Genomic DNA, 18161 nt, shown 5'->3' on the forward strand with positions numbered 1-18161 from the left:
CCAACTAAAGTAATCTACGTGATTTGCAGAAGAAAATAGAGGAAAATCAAATTAATTAAGAACTAAAAGCCTCGTAGGTGTTAAAATTTTGCAGTGTAGGATTGAATGATTTGACTTACAGATTTTATTGGTCAAAGACAAGAGAAAGACTTTGGTATTCTGTGTCTTGTTTTGATTCATCTCGTTAACTAATTTGAGCCTGCCAAAGTTGAACATGATTCTTTCTTAAACTATCTTAGAATAATTAATTAGAGATTGGACATGCATATTTGTGTTTGTTTTGTAATGAAAACAAGTTATAGTTTTTGCAGGCCGTGTCGTTTTAGTGATCATCTGAACATACAAACAAATTAATCATTATAGTTTTAAATTAGCGAAAAATGGTGTCTATTGTTCATTAAACTGTGCTCTTGCGAGAGGAAACCACTGTTTCAGGATTCAGTTTCAGAAATATTGGATAATATGAATGGGGAAAAGGGAAAAGCAGGAAATGAAGAAAATTGTCTCAGTCTGAGATGGTGACAATGACACCTCCATTACCCAGTGTGATAATGACTCAACTCGTTTTGTATACTTAACAATTATTACTAGACCAAGACTTTAATTGTAAATTAAATATATTTTATAGCCCTAAAATCACGATTAGGAAAGTGTTAAAGGTACGGAGACCGTGGTTTACAGGTTAGGACCGAGAAAAAATTAACCATATGCCTGACATATTGCTTTCCACAACAAACTAATTAACAATTTGTGATGCAACACCTCTTTTTAAGGAGGGGATTGTCTAAACTCTCAGCACTCAAACACAAGACATAATCGTTGTAAGGCAGCAGGACGATTATAATGTCAGGTGATAACTACTCCATTCATCTCCTCCTAGTTCCATTTCTGGCACTTGTCCTTTTTCTTCAGAAACCCACGAAAGCTGACGTTTTAGTTCAGTACAAAGAGAGTGAGAGGCAAGCGCTGCTCGATTTGGGTATCTCTTCGTGGGGAAGTGAGAATGACAAAAGAGATTTTTGTACATGGAATGGTGTTGAGTGCAGCAACAGTACCGGCCACGTCGTAAAGCTCGATCTGTCTGGCGTCGTTGGGTTTGTAGAAGGTACAATTAGTCCTTCATTGCTTAAACTGCGTTATTTGAATCACTTAGATCTCAGTTTCTTTAATTTTTCGTGTCGTATTCCTGAATTCATTGGTTCTCTTACAGAATTGACCTATCTTGCTCTCTCTAATTCTCATATTATTGGACCAATTCCTTCTCAGTTAGGAAACCTTTTGAGATTGGTCACTCTTGATCTTTCATCAAATCCGTTGGGAAGTTCAATTCCTGAGTTCATTGGTTCTCTTACAAAATTGACCTATCTCGATCTCTCTGAATCTCAGTTGACTGGACCAATTCCTTCTCAGCTAGGAAACCTTTCGAGATTGGTCACTCTTGATCTCTCATCAAATCAGTTGACAGGTTCAATTCCTGAAACTTTTGGGAACTTGGTTGCTATTAGAGAACTTACTCTAAGCCGCAATCTGCTTCAAGGTGGGATTCCATTACTTTTATGGAATATCTGTAGTTTGCATTCATTAGACTTGCAATCCAACAATCTCGGTGGAGATGTATTTGGATTTCTTCAAAGTACATCTTTATGCACAACACACTCTCTAGAGAATTTGGATTTAACTGAGAATCAATTTACGGGGTCAGTGCCTAATGAAATCACAAAACTATCATCCTTGCAAGTACTAGGCCTTGGATACAACCGTTTAAATGGAACCATAAGCCAAGGTATGGGACAAATGTCCAACCTCACGACTCTAAAGCTAGCCGGGAATTCTTTTGATAAAGTTGTAATCTCGGAAGCACATTTCTCAAATCTCAGAAACTTACGGGAGTTGGACTTATCTGATACTTGTTTGACTTTAAAATTCAAGTCCGATTGGATTCCTCCTTTTCAACTGAGACTTATATTCCTTCGCTCTTGCAAGCTGGGGCCTCTTTTCCCGCAATGGCTTCGGTCTCAAAATGCATGTTTTGAAATTGATATTTCTGCTGCAGAGATTTCGGATTCCATTCCAAGTTGGTTTTGGAACGTATTTTCATTTCCCACGTGTAGCGTGAATTTGTCTTTCAACCAGCTCAGCGGTACTTTGCCCAGTAACAGGATTGTTATCCTTTTTCTTGACTTAAGCTCCAATAATTTAACAGGCCCATTGCCACAAATGACAAATTGGTTGTCTACCTTGAACCTTTCCAAAAATAAATTTTCTGGTTCAATCAAATCAATTTGCAACATTCCTGCTAAATTATTGAAGTTGCTTGATCTCTCAAATAACTTATTTTCTGGAGTAATTCCCGATTGCTTGGCAAGATGGCGGCTCTCACTTAAAGCTTTGAATTTGGCTGAGAACAATTTGTCAGGCTCAATTCCAAGATCGATTGGATCTCTTAGAATTCTTCGAATGCTCAGTTTACGCGGCAATAGCTTCTCAGGACCATTTCCTTCATCTTTAGGGAATTGTTTTATGTTGGAATTTTTGGACTTCAGTGATAACAAATTATCAGGAAATATACCTGAGTGGATCGGGGAAAGTTTCTCAATATTGATTTTTCTAAGCCTCCAAAACAATCAATTTAATGGAACAATACCTCATCAAATTTGTGGCTTGAATAATATTCAAATCTTGGATCTCTCTGTAAACAAATTATCTGGTACCCTACCACGATGTCTCAATAAATTCACTTCTATGGCTCAAGACGTGAACTTAAGCAGAACAATTGAGCATCGCATTTCAAGAAAAATGGATCCGAATGCATTTTCCATTGATGTCAACTATGTTGACGAGGCACTGTTTACATGGAAAGGAAAGAAGCAAAAGTATGCAAGAATTCTTGGACTATTATTAGCCATTGATCTTTCGAATAATAGATTAACAGGAGAGATTCCTGAAGAGCTAACTAGTCTCCGACAATTGGTTGCATTGAATTTATCAAGAAATTTTTTGAGTGGCAAAATCCCCTGGAAGATCGGGCAAATAAGACAATTACAATCACTTGATTTGTCAAGAAACAATTTTTCTGGAAGCATCCCATCAAGCTTGTCTGAGATAACATTTTTGTCTACCTTGGACTTATCCTATAATTATTTATCGGGAAAAATTCCAACAGGAACTCAGATACAACTCTTTGATCCTTCAACATTTTCCCATAATCACGCACTTTGTGGTCCTCCAGTTACACCAAATTGCTCAGGATCAGCGGAAACACCTCAAGGTCAACCAAGAAGAGGTCAGGATGATTTTGATGAATTCAGAAAATGGTTTTATGCTGGGATGGGACTTGGTTTTATCGTGGGTTTTTGGGGTATTTGTGGTGCTTTATTGTTCAAGCGTTCCTGGAGGCACGCCTACTTCCGTTTCTTGGACAACATGAAAGACTGGCTGTACGTTAGATTTGTTTTACAGAAGGCAAGGTTGGAGAGGAGAATTCGAACCTGAGAGGTACCAGTCTTTCAATAAGTTCAAGAAGGTAAAAACTTTTTATCACATTTACTTGCTCTTTTTTTTTTTAAAAAAAAATTGATTGAGCATGACTTTAGGGTTTAGGGTTTAGGGATTATTATTATTTTTTAAAATTGATTTAGCTTTTATATGGTTGTATTATTTTCAGGTGTAGCTGGGACTACAACTGAAGGTGATTTCTCATGCCTCTGAAGAACAAAAGTGAATCAATAAATTTTTGAAGAAATGTGTGTAACGGTCTGATGGTTGTGCTTATTTCGCTATTTGTAAGATGCCAATAGAAGGGTTCATAATTCCTTTTAGTTTGATCCCTGTACAAATGGTGTCAATCTCTGTTTGCAAATACTCAAGCCTAGGCCTATATGATTTTCTACGTATTAGTGCAATGGTTTTCTTTTGACCTTGTTTGATTTTCTCACATATTGCTACTGTGTATTTGTTACTTTACATGTATTTCTTTCTTTTTGCAGTGATTTGCCTTAGTAGGCATTGCATACATTTATTTTGGACTAAGCTTTCTATAGCAAATTAAGTTCGTGGTTCCTTTTGAAAATACAAATTAAGTGCTTGTTACTATTAGTATTTTAACTTAATTTTCAAAAAAGCTCCTAAATTTATTACAAAGATTCAAATAAATTTTTATTATTTTATTGAGTTCAACTAAACCCCTGTGTTTTCATTTTAGATCAAATAAACTCTTATAATTAATGGTAGATTAATTTTCATTTGTCAAAATACCACTAGTTATTTTATGTTCATATAATGCTGACATGGTATTGATATGGAGCGTAAAAATACCACATAACCATCTGATCATCCATTATGACATCATTTACATGTCATATTAACATATCAGCATACCGCGCTAATGTCAAATGGCATAAAATGACAAGTAACATATTGATTATTTCAACTATTAGTTATAAGGGTTTATTTGGTTCAAAATAAAAGTATTAAGATTTATTTTGCTCAAAACAAAAATATAAAAACTTGATTGAATGTAATAAAAGAATAAAAGATTATTTGAATTTTTTTGGATACTTTAAGAATTTTTTTAGATATTATTCTTAATATCTTTTTGTGGATGTTGATGTGTATGGTCTCATTCAATTCATTTACAAATTACATAATCTATCCGATCATATTGATCAGTAGCTGATCTACTGTTTTTCCAATCAATCCCTTTCCATTATTTCCATTTCTTATGGCTAAATAGGAGTAATTAAACAAGAGATAGAAGAGATAGATGGTATCCCACCGTGGTTAGCCCAATCCTTTTCCATTATCTCTATTTCATTCACTATAAGATGTTAATCCTAATTCTATCTTCTTCCTCTAACATTTGAGAATATTTTTACATTTGCATATAATTAAGTTGCTCGTCAACTTTTATAAAATATGGGAAATAATTAGCCTTATAATTAGGCTTTGTATGTGATTGAAGACGAAAATAATGGTGGGGGAAAATTAAAACCAAAAAAGGTCCATACCTTTACTTAGTGCAGGTTGTCGAAAGGCAATCCTTTCGGCATGGAAAAGGGACCAGGATTTATATATTCTAATCTATTTATAGTTTTTTGTTTTTAATTTATAGGTTCTAATCCATTTGGTGGTAGGTGATTAGGACTTCCTGGTTATAAAATTGTCATGAACTCAGGTCCCAGCAAGGTCTCCATAGATGACTACAGCCAATTGATTGAAGAAGAAAATAGTGGAATTTAAACCTAAAAGCAAGCCTAGACTGCCCAGTCTTCGTCAAAAGGTTCCTTTTGCAAGAATTTGTAGCGTGGAAAAAGGATAAAAATTATATACTATAAATTAAAACTAGCAGATGGAGTTAATAATATAAGTACCAGTTGGTTCGTGGAAATTGGTGTGATCACACCGTGTTTGATAAGTCAGTTTTCTTTTTTCTTTTTAATTTCTAGTGTACTCACATAGAAAGACAAATTAGATTTAAAAATTAAATAAATTTTAACTCAAATAACCTTTTTACTACTAGGGTGGAAAAAGCAAGTCTAGTCCTTGATAAGAGATTAAATTAGTAGGGTGGTTGGAAAAAAGGCTACGTGGAACTGCTCAATCTTAATCGCCTTTACTGTCTTGTAGCAGGTACAATTAGTCCTTCATTGCTTAAACTGCAACATTTGAGTTATTTAGATCTCAGTCAAAATGATTTTAATGGAAGTCGCATCCCCGAGTTCATTGGTTCTCTCAAAAATCTGAGATACCTCGATCTCTCTCATGCTAATTTTGGAGGACCAATTCCTTCTCAGCTTGGAAACCTTTCCAAGTTGGAGACTCTTTATCTGGGTGGTGGCATTTTCGATCAAAACTACTACTACTACAATATGATCTTTCGCAACAAATTTCCAAAGTTATTTAGTGCTGGAAACCTTGAGTGGCTTTCCCATCTTACTTCATTAAAGTTCCTTGTCCTCAGTTTCACTAACCAAAGTAAGGCTAGTGATTGGTTGCAAGTGGTTAATCAACTTCCTTCCCTTGAATTTTTGGCCATGAACGATTGTGATCTTCCAAGTGCCTCTTCTTCATCTCTTTCCCTCGTCAACTCTTCTACAGCTCTCACCGGCCTGAATCTGTCTGGTAACAATCTCACTTCTTCTGCAATATACCCATGGTTGTTTAATGTTAGTAGCAACCTTGAGTTCCTTGATCTCTCAAGGAACCACTTGAAAGGTCCAATTCCAGAATCTTTTGGAAATATGGTTCACATGACGGATCTTTCTCTGAGCCACAATCAGCTTGAAGGTGGGATATATAGATCTTTTTGGAGTATGTGTAGTTTGGTTACTTTAGAAATGGAGTCCAACCATCTCAGTGCCTTCGGATTTATTCAGAATACATCTTTATGCAAAAGTGACTCGATCCAGCAGTTGAGATTAGCTGAGAATCAACTGACGAGTTCTGTGCTGAATGAAATGGCAAATCTGTCATCCTTAATTGAAATAGATCTTGGGTACAACCTTTTAAATGGAACCATAAGCGAAAGCATTGGACAACAGTCCGAACTGAGTGTTTTACGGCTTGCTGGGAATTCTTTTGATAATATTGTGATCTCCGAAGCTCATTGCTCAAATCTCACCAAATTAAGGGAGTTAGACTTATCCTACAGTTCGCTGACCTTAAAATTCAACTCTGACTGGATCCCTCCTTTTAGTTTGAATGTTATACTCCTTAGCTCTTGCAAGTTAGGGCCTCGTTTCCCAGAATGGCTTCAGACTCAAGCTGAAGTCTTTGTCCTTGATATCTCTGATGCTAAAATATCGGATTCCCTTCCCATTTGGTTTTGGGACTTATTTGGCAGAGTAGAATACTTAAACCTCTCTTTTAACCAGATCCATGACACTTTGCCAAATACCTCTAATCAAAGAACATACGACAGTTTGCCACTTCCTCCAGTTGGTTTCTCATATGGTTTACAGTCCTTAATCCTCTCCAAAAACAAGTTTTTCGGTTCAATCTCTTCAATGTGCAGTTTTTCCTATACCGAAGATTTGAAATTGGTAGATCTCTCAAATAATCAATATTCTGGGGTGGTTCCTGACTGTTTTGCACAATTCCCAAATTTAATAGCTTTGAATTTGGCTGAAAACAATTTCTCAGGCCCAATTCCAAGCTCTTTGGGATCCTTGGCTTTTCTTGAAATGCTCAATTTACATGGTAATAGATTCTCGGGAAATTTACCTTCATCTTTACAGAATTGTGTAAAGCTCAAATTTTTGGATCTAAGTAATAATAGATTATCAGGAACAATTTCCTTTTGGATTGGTCAAAGTTTATCATCGCTGGTTTTTCTTAGCCTTCAAAACAATCAATTCAACGAGAAGATCCCCAATCAACTTTGTAGATTGAAATATATTCGAATCTTGGACCTCTCTGTAAATAAAATCTCAGGTACCATACCACGATGTCTCAATAATTTCACTTTTATGGTCCAAAAGGTGAATTTAGATCAAACCATTGAGCATGTCCTTAATGTAGATCGTCTTAAAAAAGGTGGAATATATATGGGCAGGTCCATTGTGCTCAACTATGTTGACGAGGCGTTGCTTGTATGGAAAGGAACAAAGCTGATGTATGCACAAATTCTTGGACTTTTGTTAGTCATCGATCTCTCCAGTAATAAATTAATAGGAGAGATTCCTGAAGAAATAACAAGTCTTCAAGAATTGGTTGCATTGAACTTATCAAGAAACCTTTTAATTGGCAAAATCCCTCAAAAGATTGGGCAATTACGACAATTACAATCGCTTGATCTATCAAGAAACAATTTTTCAGGTAGCATCCCACCAAGCTTGTCTGAGTTGACATTTTTGGGTAGCTTGGACTTGTCTTTTAATTATTTGTCAGGGAAAATTCCAGCAGGATCTCAACTACAACTCTTTGATCCTTCAACATTTTCCCACAACAACGGACTTTGCGGTCCTCCAGTTACACCAAATTGCTCAATGGAAACACCTCGAGGTAAACTGGAAAGAGGTCACGATGATTCTGATGAATCCATGAAATGGTTTTATGCTGGCATGGGACTTGGATTTGTAGTGGGTTTTTGGGGATTTTGTGGTGCTTTCTTGTTGAAGAGTTCGTGGAGGCATTCCTATTTCCGTTTCTTGGACAAGGTGAAAGATTGGCTCTATGTTACATATGCTCTGCAGAAAGCAAGGTTGGAGAGGAGAATTCAGACCTAAAAGGTACAACTCTTTCAATAAGTTCAAGAAGGTAAAATGCTTATGACATTTATTTTCTCTTTCTTTTTTTTTATTCTTTAATCTCATAATTAGCATGACTTTACACAGGTAGCAAATTATGCTCCCATAAAATAATAAAATTCTATATTATTCTTTTGTTCTCAGGTATGGTTGGAACTACAGCTGAAGCTAGTTCCTCATGGTTGTGAGGAACAAAAGTAAATCAATAAATTTTTGAAGAAAACTATGTAACGGTTTGAGGGGTGTACTTATTTCGCTATTTGTAAGATTCCTTTCAGTTTGATCTCTGTACAAATATTGTCAACCTCTGTTAGCGATTAATCAAGCCTAGACTTATGGCTTTCTCTTATTGACCTTGTTTGATTGAGGAGTTGCTGTTCATGAAATTGAAGTATTTTCTCTCATATTGCTGCTTAGTTATTGTTGATACTTCTGTCTTTCTGGATTGATTTGCCTTATTTGACATTGTATGCATCTATTATGGACTAAGCTTGCTCCAGCAAATTAAGTGCCTATTACTACTAACATTTTTTTGGATGTTGGTGCTTATGGTCCCATTTAATTCATTTACATTACAATTTCTTTTTTTTTTTTTTTAACTTAACAGAGGCCTACTTAATTAATCTATCCGATTATATATATTGATGAGTAGCTCATCTATTATTCTCCAGTCAAGGGTTTGAAAAGCAATCAAGGGGTAGCTTTAGCTTAATTTGTTGAACTGATGGAGTGGAGACTAGGTTCCCTTCCTCTATTTTGTCTTTCAAAATGCAACAAATTGATCATAGTATCAAATTTTTATTCCTTGTTAAAATCAAGTTAAACTTATCACAAACGCAAAAGATGACGAACCAGCGAAAATTAGAACAACTATATGCTAATAAAAAAGAGAGCAAATTCAGTAAATTCTATACTGAATACAATCTCTCCATTTACTGCAACTTCAGTATTCACTCCTCTATTTTCAAAACAAATATTAATCCTACTTTGATTTTTTTTTTTTAAATTTAAGAAAAGGAAATTCATGTCTTACTCATTGAGCAGAAGATCATACTCTAATGATTGAATACTTCCTTTTTATTTTCTCATGTAATAATTGTAAATTGTTTACATTGTTTGTATAAGTTATATCAATATAAAAAAGAGTAAACAAATCTCAAAACGCCCTACACAGAAGATTAACCTCATAATTTGGCTTTGTAAGTGATTGAAGAAGAAAATAGTAGTGGAGAAAAAAAAATTCATAGCAAAAAATGCCCATTCCTTAGTCAGTGCTGGTCGTCAAAAGGTAAATTATTGGTAGATGAAGGCTTTAATGGTAAATTAAATATATTTTGATTCGCACTAAAAACACGATTAGTAAAGTGTTCAAGTATGAAGACCGTGGTTTACAGGTTAGGATCAAGAAAAAAACATTCTAAGAAAAGACGGTGTAAAGAGAGTGAGAGGCAAGCGCTGCTCAACTTTAAGCAAAGCCCATGCTGTAAAGGAAATTACTCAGAGACAAGAAAAGACTTTGCCATTCAGCAGCCTTATTTTGGTTTCTCTTGCCACTATTTCCTTTATTTGTTTAGGAATTTACTCCCGAAAAGGAAAAATTAGAAGATGGAATTAATAATATAAGTTATATTATTGATTTAGAAAAAGAATAAAGTGTATTCTTAACGCCTCACCAATAGACTCGTGGAAATTGGTGTGACCACACCGTATTACACAAATCAGTTTTCTTCTTTCTGATGGACCTCACAAAGAAAGACGAATAGGTTAATTAATTTTAAGATTTTATAGTTTTAACTCATATAACATTTTTACCGTTAAATTTGACCCAAAATTACTCCCTATCATTGTCATTTTTGTTCATGCAATTTCAACCATTTCAAACTATGATAGTCACGAGAGATTAAACTCATTCCAAGAATAATTAAATTAAATGCAAAACAGACCCATATTCTTAATTAGTCAGGATCGGATATATTAGAAAATTTTTTTTCCAAGAATTCAAGGACCCAACAAAGTCTACGTAGATATAATGAACTTTTTCGTGCATCATACCAGATTGAAGAAGAAAACAATGGGGGAATCAAATTAATTATATATAAAAATAAAAAAGCAGGTCTGGTTGTCGTTAAAGATTAATTTAATAGGATCATAAATGGATAATGATTCATTATATATAAAACTAATTAAAATGCGAATAATTTCTCAGTTGTCTCATAATAACAGATGTGTACGTTTCTGGAAAATGAGAAAAGAATGTGATTAATTTGTATATTATTTTATTTTTTTCTTCTCTTTTGCGATTTCTTACTTTTTACATAATTATAATGTTCAATCCACCCCTAAGAAAACTAATGTGTGCCCATGAAACTTCATCTCCGAAGAAGCGTCCTATCATGTGTGGGTCCATATTTATAATGACTAATCAATTTGTTAGTTGATTCGTTGGTTTCTTATAATAATTATTTAATTTTATTAATGATTGTTTCATAGTTATTATTATTATATAATACGCAATACATATCGTATGATATGATACGATATTAGTAAAAAATATATATATCTATAACTGTATTATATTTGATTAAGTATCGAAGTATACCGTATGATACGTGATATGTATCTTATAATACGGAACTTATCATATGATATAGTTGACACACTTTTTATAAAGTTATATTTAATTAATTATTAAAAATTTTAATTTATTATTAATTGTTTGAGTTGAAACATGAAAAATTATAGTTATGAGTTTCAATTTTTAGATTTTAAATAAAAAATACTAAAAAATTGAATTCCTTTTAATTTTAACATGATAAATGTTTTTGAATTTTTAATTAATAAATTAATATGATAAAATGCATATTTTATTTAAAAATCTATATTATTAAAGAATATATTAAATGTTTAAATTATAAAAATAATTATCTTTTTAATTTACATCATATAATGTTCATTTTTTGTAAAAAAGTATAATATTTTTTAATTTTTTATTTATTTTACATATAAAAATGTTATTTATAATTAATTTTAAAATTTTTACTGTATACCTAAACTGATGGCTTTCTCTTATTGACCTTGTTTGATTGAGGAGTTGCTGTTCATGAAATTGAAGCATTTTTCTCACATATTGCTGCTTTGTTTTTAGTTATTTTATATTTCTGTCTTTCTGGATTTACTTACCGTATTGGACGTTGTATACATTTATTATGGACGAAGCTAGCTGCAGCAAGTTAAGTGCCTATTACTACTAACATTTTTTGGATGTTGGTGCTTATGGTTTCATTTAATTCATTTACATTACAATTTTAACTCAACTTTATCATTACTCAATTTCTTTCCCAATGACACCTTAAGAGTTAAACTGACAGTTAATTTTCTGCCTTGGAGGAAGATTCCACACATCAACGACCTTGTCACAACCACGAGTGCCACACTTCCTTTTTGTCTTAATCAAACTGGCATGTTATTAGGTTCCAAGTACAGGTACAAGACTGGATCATGCACAGAGGAACATTTGCTGTTCATTACAGATGCCATACAAAGATACGACATCACCAGTGCCTACACATGCAAACCTGAGAAACAATGACACCATAGGCAGTACCCATCAAAGCAGCACAAAATGATCCTAATTATCAATACACCACAGCAAAATCAAATAATAAAAATAAATGCTTTAAGTATCCAATCAATCCTGCATCACGGAACAGTAGAGACGCATGACCCCACTTTCTACCACCCCACAATATATTTCTTGATATACCTGCCGATATTATCATAATAAGATAAATTATATTTCCAAGATATAAGACTTGATTTTTGGCCAGGTTATCTCAATTCTTTCTTCCTTTTTTTATTCCATATGTAATATTTTCTAAAATTTATCCAAAGATGCCGGTGACTTGATATTTTTAAGTTGGATTCTCGAGTTCCCATTTATGACAAGTTCGGTTCACAAAATAAAATAGAAGGAAAAATTTGATGGCTACAGTGTTTGTTTTCTTAAGAGTAAGGGGCGAACAAAATTTCATTTTCCTTTTCAGCTTGATTCTTGTTCAAATGCATATATTCTGCGTTTGTTTGCTTCAATCTTCAGACTCTATAAGAATCCAGTGCTTTGCCCTTCGAGCTCTTTTTAGTTGTGACTAACATCTGCTCCCAAGCAATTAAGAATTACTATATAATCTATATTTAACCATTTGAAAAGGACCATACAAGAAAAGTGAGATTGAAGGCAATAGATGTCACAGCGTTTTATTAATCTTCGACACACATTTCAATTTAGATTTTTGAGTTTCATAATCTTTCTAGCTAATCAATGTTTTTCTCTTGTTTGGCGAATTATGTTAAAATTATATTCTAATTTGTACAATTTTCGGATGTGGGATCAAGGTTGTGGGTGGATAATGTTTCTCGATGGCCTCATGAATTTCACTGATGATCCAGGTGGCCTGAACGACTGAAGCAACCAAGGCAGTAGAAGGATTCATTAAGAGTTGTCATGGCTTGTGTCTCTTTAATGCTTTTGGTTTCTGATTTTGAACCTCGCCACTTTGGTTTTTGATGTCTCATCTTGTGCTTCTTAGAAGCTCGGTTTTTGCATGTGTTTGCTTGAACTACCTTTGTTTCTTTTCCAAGCTCATTTTGTCTTTGTGTGCCGCCAACCTCTTATTGAGCGGTGTTTGGTTATGTAAATGTACAGCTCTTTTGCCCATACAAGATGTTTTATGCCATAGGATCAATTAAGTCTATGCTAATCAAGCAATAGACTTGCAATGAGATTGCTGGTTAATGTGGCTTAATAAATTGCTTTTTTTTTTTTTAAAAAAAAACTATTATAATTTAGGATCGAGAAGGTAGATGAAGACTATTCCTTCTAGCATGCTATATTCCTACTCAAGATCTAATGAATTTACATTTAGAACTAGAAATAAAAATCCGATTCGATGCTGGTATGCAAAACCAAACAAAACCAACACTAGTTAATATTGAAACGAACAATTTACTAATTGACCTAATTCCTTAATTATGACACACTGTTTTACTTCAACTTCAATACGCACTCCTCTATTTTCCAAACACAATGTTAATCCTACTTCAATTTCTTTTGCTATTGAGCAAGAGATTAACATTGAGTAAGGAATCAAGTACTAACCACTGAATTAAATTTTGGATATCTTATTTAAATTTTTTTAAAATAACAATTGTAAATTATTTACATTGTTTGTATAAATTATATTAATATAAAAAAGAATAAACAAATCCCAGAACACCTTACATGGAAGTCTACCCTCATAATTTAGCTTTGTAAGTGGTCGAAGAAGAAAGTAGTGGTGGAGAAAAGAAAACTTCATAGCAAGAAAAGCCCATGCCTTAGTGCTGGTCGTCAAAAGGTAAATATTGGTAGATGAAGACTTTAATGGTAAATTAAATATTTTTTATTACCACTAAAAACACGATTAGTAAAGTATGAAAGAGAGTGAGAGGCAAGCGCTGCTTGACTTTAAGCAAAGCCTCGCTGTATAGGAAATTGCTTAGCGACAAGAAAAGACTTTGCTATTCAGTAGCCTTAGTATGGTTTCTCTTTTCATTAGTTCCTTTATATGTTTAGGAAAAGCAAAAACTAGTAGATGGAGTTAATAATATTATAAGTATACATTCTTAAAAGACTTACCAATGAACTTGTGGAAATTGGTGTGATCACACCTTTTTTCGTGCTTCATCGAGATTGAGGAAGAAATTAGTGAGGGAATCAAATTAAATTATTAAACTTAAAAAGTAAGTCTAGTCGTTGTTAAATGATTAATTTAATAAGGTCAAGAAAAAACGATAACAATTTCTTTTCATTTTTTGCTCCAAGGATAACAATTTATTATATATAAGAAGCAAAAAAAAACTTGTTCAAGGCTTCATTTGTTAGATTAAAAACAACTTTAAGAGTTTTACTTTACAGCACTTGAAAACACCATTATGAGTTTAAATATGTCTTTTACAAAAAGGCAGAGAGACCTTTAGACAAAACACCCCTGGGTTCATCAATCTGTTTATCATTGAGTTTGGCTTCCTTGAAAATGCGGTTATTGGTTAAAGGTGCTTACAATATTACTCTTGTAACTCTCTATGAGATTAAGAATTTCATCCTCCAAGGAATACAAGTGTTGTTGGTGGTGGTAAAATGCCTAGTTTTGTGATTTCTTTAATTGTTGGACAAACAAATACTTCAACCATTCTCTCACTATCTTTCGTTTGTAGATGATCAAAGGGTTTAAGATATGCGGAATTTAGAATTTAGACTTTTAATTAACAATGAGACCTTTGGTCATTGGTTTACTAATAAAAAAACAAGTTGATTTTACGAAAGGACTCGAGAAAATCAGTGTCAGCATCATGTTAGATAAGTCAATTTTCTTTTTCTTCTTAATTTTTGGTGTGCCCCACACAGAAAGACAAATTAGAGTTAAAAGAATATAAATTTTAACTCAAATAACCTTTTTACCTTAAATTTGACAAAATTACTCCTCGTTCGTTGTGTCTGTTGTTGCAATTTCATAGTCATGAGAGATTAGCCTCCTTCGGCCTACAAAGTAATTGATTGAAGAGGAAAAAAGTGGCGCATACCAATTAAAAGCAAAATATATATTTATAATAAATATATATATACCAATTAAGTGTTCGTCACATTCCTTAATTAGAGCCAATCCTCAAGTAATTTCCTTTGGGCATGGAAAAAGGACCCAAAAACATAAAAGGTATTTTCTGCTTATATATATTTATATAACAAAAACTTTCAACAAATGAAGGAGTCAACACCCAACAAGGTCTATTAGTAGGTGTAGACTTTAGAGGCTTATTTCCGTTATTAGGATATAAAGTAATTAAAACGAAAATAATTTCTTAGCTGTCTTACAATAATAAATGTGACTGTTTATGGAAACTGAGAAAGAAAAATGGGATTAATTTGTATTTTGTTTTATTTTTTCTTCTCTTTTTACTATTTTCTTACTTTTTAGTTAATTATGATGTTTAATCCACCCCCAATAAAACTATCTTTTACTAATTTGAGCCAGACTAAGTTGAACATGATTCTTGTTTAAACGATCTCACGATGATTAATTAAAAATTTGACATCCATAACTGTGTTTTTTATGTAATAAAAACAAGTTATTAATTCACTCCAAAAAAAAAAAAAACAAGTTATTAATTTTTATAGGTAGTTGTGATTGTAATGGATAATTTTTTTTTTAAAATTCAGAATTAATAATTTTGTACTTAACGAAAATCAATTTGATTTTCCAAACTTGTATGTTGTGGTTTATTTTCATACTGACGCAATCACATTATTATATTAAAATATACATCATATATTATTTGGGATCGAAAAGCAATTTTGATTTCTTTTATAATGTAAAACAAGAAAATGAAAAGAAAAAAAATGACTGGAAAGCAAACTATCCACCCATTATTGCTAAAATTGCAAGTATGAACATGAAAAAACACAAAAAATCAAAAATCACAGTCCCTAAATTAATTTTCCATGCCCAAAAGGAAATGAAATTTAGTCAGAACCCCATAGTCCAACATCCTGCTACTTGCACCAGGACCCATTTCAGGAGCTGGGTGATAACCTCCCATGTGAATAAACAAAGGGGAAAAGCGAAAACACAGTTTCAGGATTCAGTTTTAGATATACTGTGTAAAGTGAAATGGGAAAAAGGCAAAGGCAGGAAATGAAGGAAATTGTCTAGTCTAAGATGGTGAAAATGACACCTCATTTAGCCAGTGTGAAATGACTTAGCTCGTTCTGTATTACTTAATAATTATTACTAGACCAAGACTTTAATAGTAAATTAAATTTTTTTATAGCCCTAAAGACACGATTAGGAAAGTGTTAAAAGGTATGAAGACCAAGATTGTGGTCTGATTTTGTTGTTATTATATTTATTATCATCCACCGGTAGGGTGCCATGCATGACACCAAACATGATCAGTAAATTGCATGTTCCCTTAGGATGTACAATATATTTCTGGATATACCTGCCGACACTATTATAATAAGACAAAATATTTTCAAGATAGGAGCTTGATTTTTGGCCATCTTGACCATAAATTCATTGGGTTGAAACACATGTAGTGAATACATGCTCACCGTTTACTTCAACTTTAATATTACTTATGTTAAAGTTTTATATAGTTAATGATGCTAATAAACTCACTAATTTTTTTGCAATTTTATAGGTAATGGGGTCAAGACTCCATATCAAAGTGGACTTATGAAAAAGTAATTTATATACTGATATTTAAATACTATATGGAAAGACAAAAAAATTTTCTTCTATAATTTAAGTACGAATATATTTTTAATTATGAAACACTCAAAAAAATTCCTGAATCCATCCCTGTTTAAGAAAAGAGATTTGGGTTTTACTCATTGAGCAGAATATCATACACTAATTATTGAATCAAATATCTGAGTATTTTATTTCTATTTTTTATAATAATTGTAAATTGTTTACATTGTTTGTATAAGTTAATATCAATATTAAAATGAATAAACAAATCCCAAAATGCCCTAAACGGAAGATTAACCTCATAATTTGGCTTTGTAAGTGATTGAAGAAGAAAATAGTAGGGGAGAAAAAAAATTCATAGCAAAAAAAGCCCATTCCTTGGCAGTGCAGGTCGTCGAAAGGTAAATTATTGGTAGATGAAATATTTAATGGTAAATTAAATAGTTTTTGATTAGCACTAAAAACACGATTAGTAAAGTGTTAACGTATGAAGACCGTGGTTTACAGGTTAAGACCAAGAACAAAACATTCCAGGAAAAGACGGTGCAAAGAGAATGAGAGGCAAGCGCTGCTCCACTTTAAGCAAAGCCTTGCTGTATAGGAAATTACTCAGAGAGAAGAAAAGACTTTGCCATTTAGTAGCCTTATTTTGGTTTCTCTTTTCACTATTTCCTTTATTTGTTTAGGAAAAGCAAAAACTAGTAGATTTTTATTACTATACAGATTATAAAGTTTAGTTTTACTATTACTGTTTAATAGTTACTTTTACTGTTGTAGTTAGTTAGAGTGGTTAATCAGTTAGTTAGTTGGTTAAACGACTACTTGTATAAATACCTTTGTAATGACAGAGTTCAACAGAGAATGCATCAGTTTTCCTTCACAGTGGCTTCTCGATCTTTTCCTTATTCCTCTGTTCTACTCCTTTGGGAATTTTAACATGGTATTAGAGCTCTTCCAGGTTAGGGATTTCGATATTCCTGAATTCAAAGTTCTTACTTGCTTTTGGTTTCCATATGCTTCCAGTCATTCTTGGTGGAATTGTTGAGTTTCTGTTGCTGTTCTTGCAATTTCTGGAACTTTCATGGAAGAAATTACAGTTAGTAAATCTGTTGTTTCTTCGGTTCAAGATCCATAAACATCATATTTTTTACATCATTCTGATCATCCAGGATCAATTGTTATTTCTCCTAAACTTAACACAAACAATCACGTTCCATGGAGCAGATCTTTCCTGTTAGCAATCTCAATTAGGAATAAGCTAGTGTTCTTAAATGGAACTATTGTTAAACCAGTTGTAACAGATCCACTCTTTGATTCGTGGACAAGATGCAACAATTTAATAGTGGCCTGGTTATTAGAATCTTTAACTCCTCCTATAGCTTCAACTGTATTTTACATAGATTCAGCTACTGAAATCTGGAATGTTTTGAGGTAAAATTTCTCACAGCTTGATGACACTAGAGAATGCAATTTATAATTCACTTTGGGAAATATATCTCAAGGAACTAGATTTGTGGATGCTTATTTTGTTGAACTAAAGGGAATTTGGGAAGAAATGAGGAATTACAGGCCATTACCACAATGTGAATGTGGTACATGCAATCCAAATTGCTTCAAAAAATATTCA

At 32.9% G+C, this 18161-nt stretch overlaps 2 protein-coding genes across 2 annotated transcripts; both read left to right on the top strand.

Annotated features, from left to right (window-relative positions):
- The first annotated feature begins 767 nt into the window (after window positions 1–767).
- On the top strand, window positions 768–3991 carry LOC18593928 (receptor-like protein EIX2). The gene is made up of 3 exons (XM_088807862.1): window positions 768–1105; window positions 1211–3523; window positions 3665–3991. Exons 1-2 carry the CDS (start codon window positions 844–846, stop codon window positions 3490–3492), a joined length of 2544 nt encoding a protein of 847 aa, XP_088663988.1. The 5' UTR covers window positions 768–843; the 3' UTR covers window positions 3493–3523; window positions 3665–3991.
- On the top strand, window positions 3646–8595 carry LOC18593929 (receptor-like protein EIX1). The gene is made up of 3 exons (XM_088808616.1): window positions 3646–3688; window positions 5581–8256; window positions 8391–8595. The coding sequence occupies exons 1-2, from the start codon at window positions 3646–3648 to the stop codon at window positions 8223–8225; spliced, it is 2688 nt and encodes an 895-aa protein (XP_088664742.1). The 3' UTR covers window positions 8226–8256; window positions 8391–8595.
- Window positions 8596–18161: the final 9566 nt, after the last annotated feature.

Source organism: Theobroma cacao, chromosome 7 (genome assembly GCF_053813885.1).
Source record: "Theobroma cacao isolate CCN51 chromosome 7, ASM5381388v1, whole genome shotgun sequence".
NCBI classification, from domain to species: domain Eukaryota; kingdom Viridiplantae; phylum Streptophyta; class Magnoliopsida; order Malvales; family Malvaceae; genus Theobroma; species Theobroma cacao.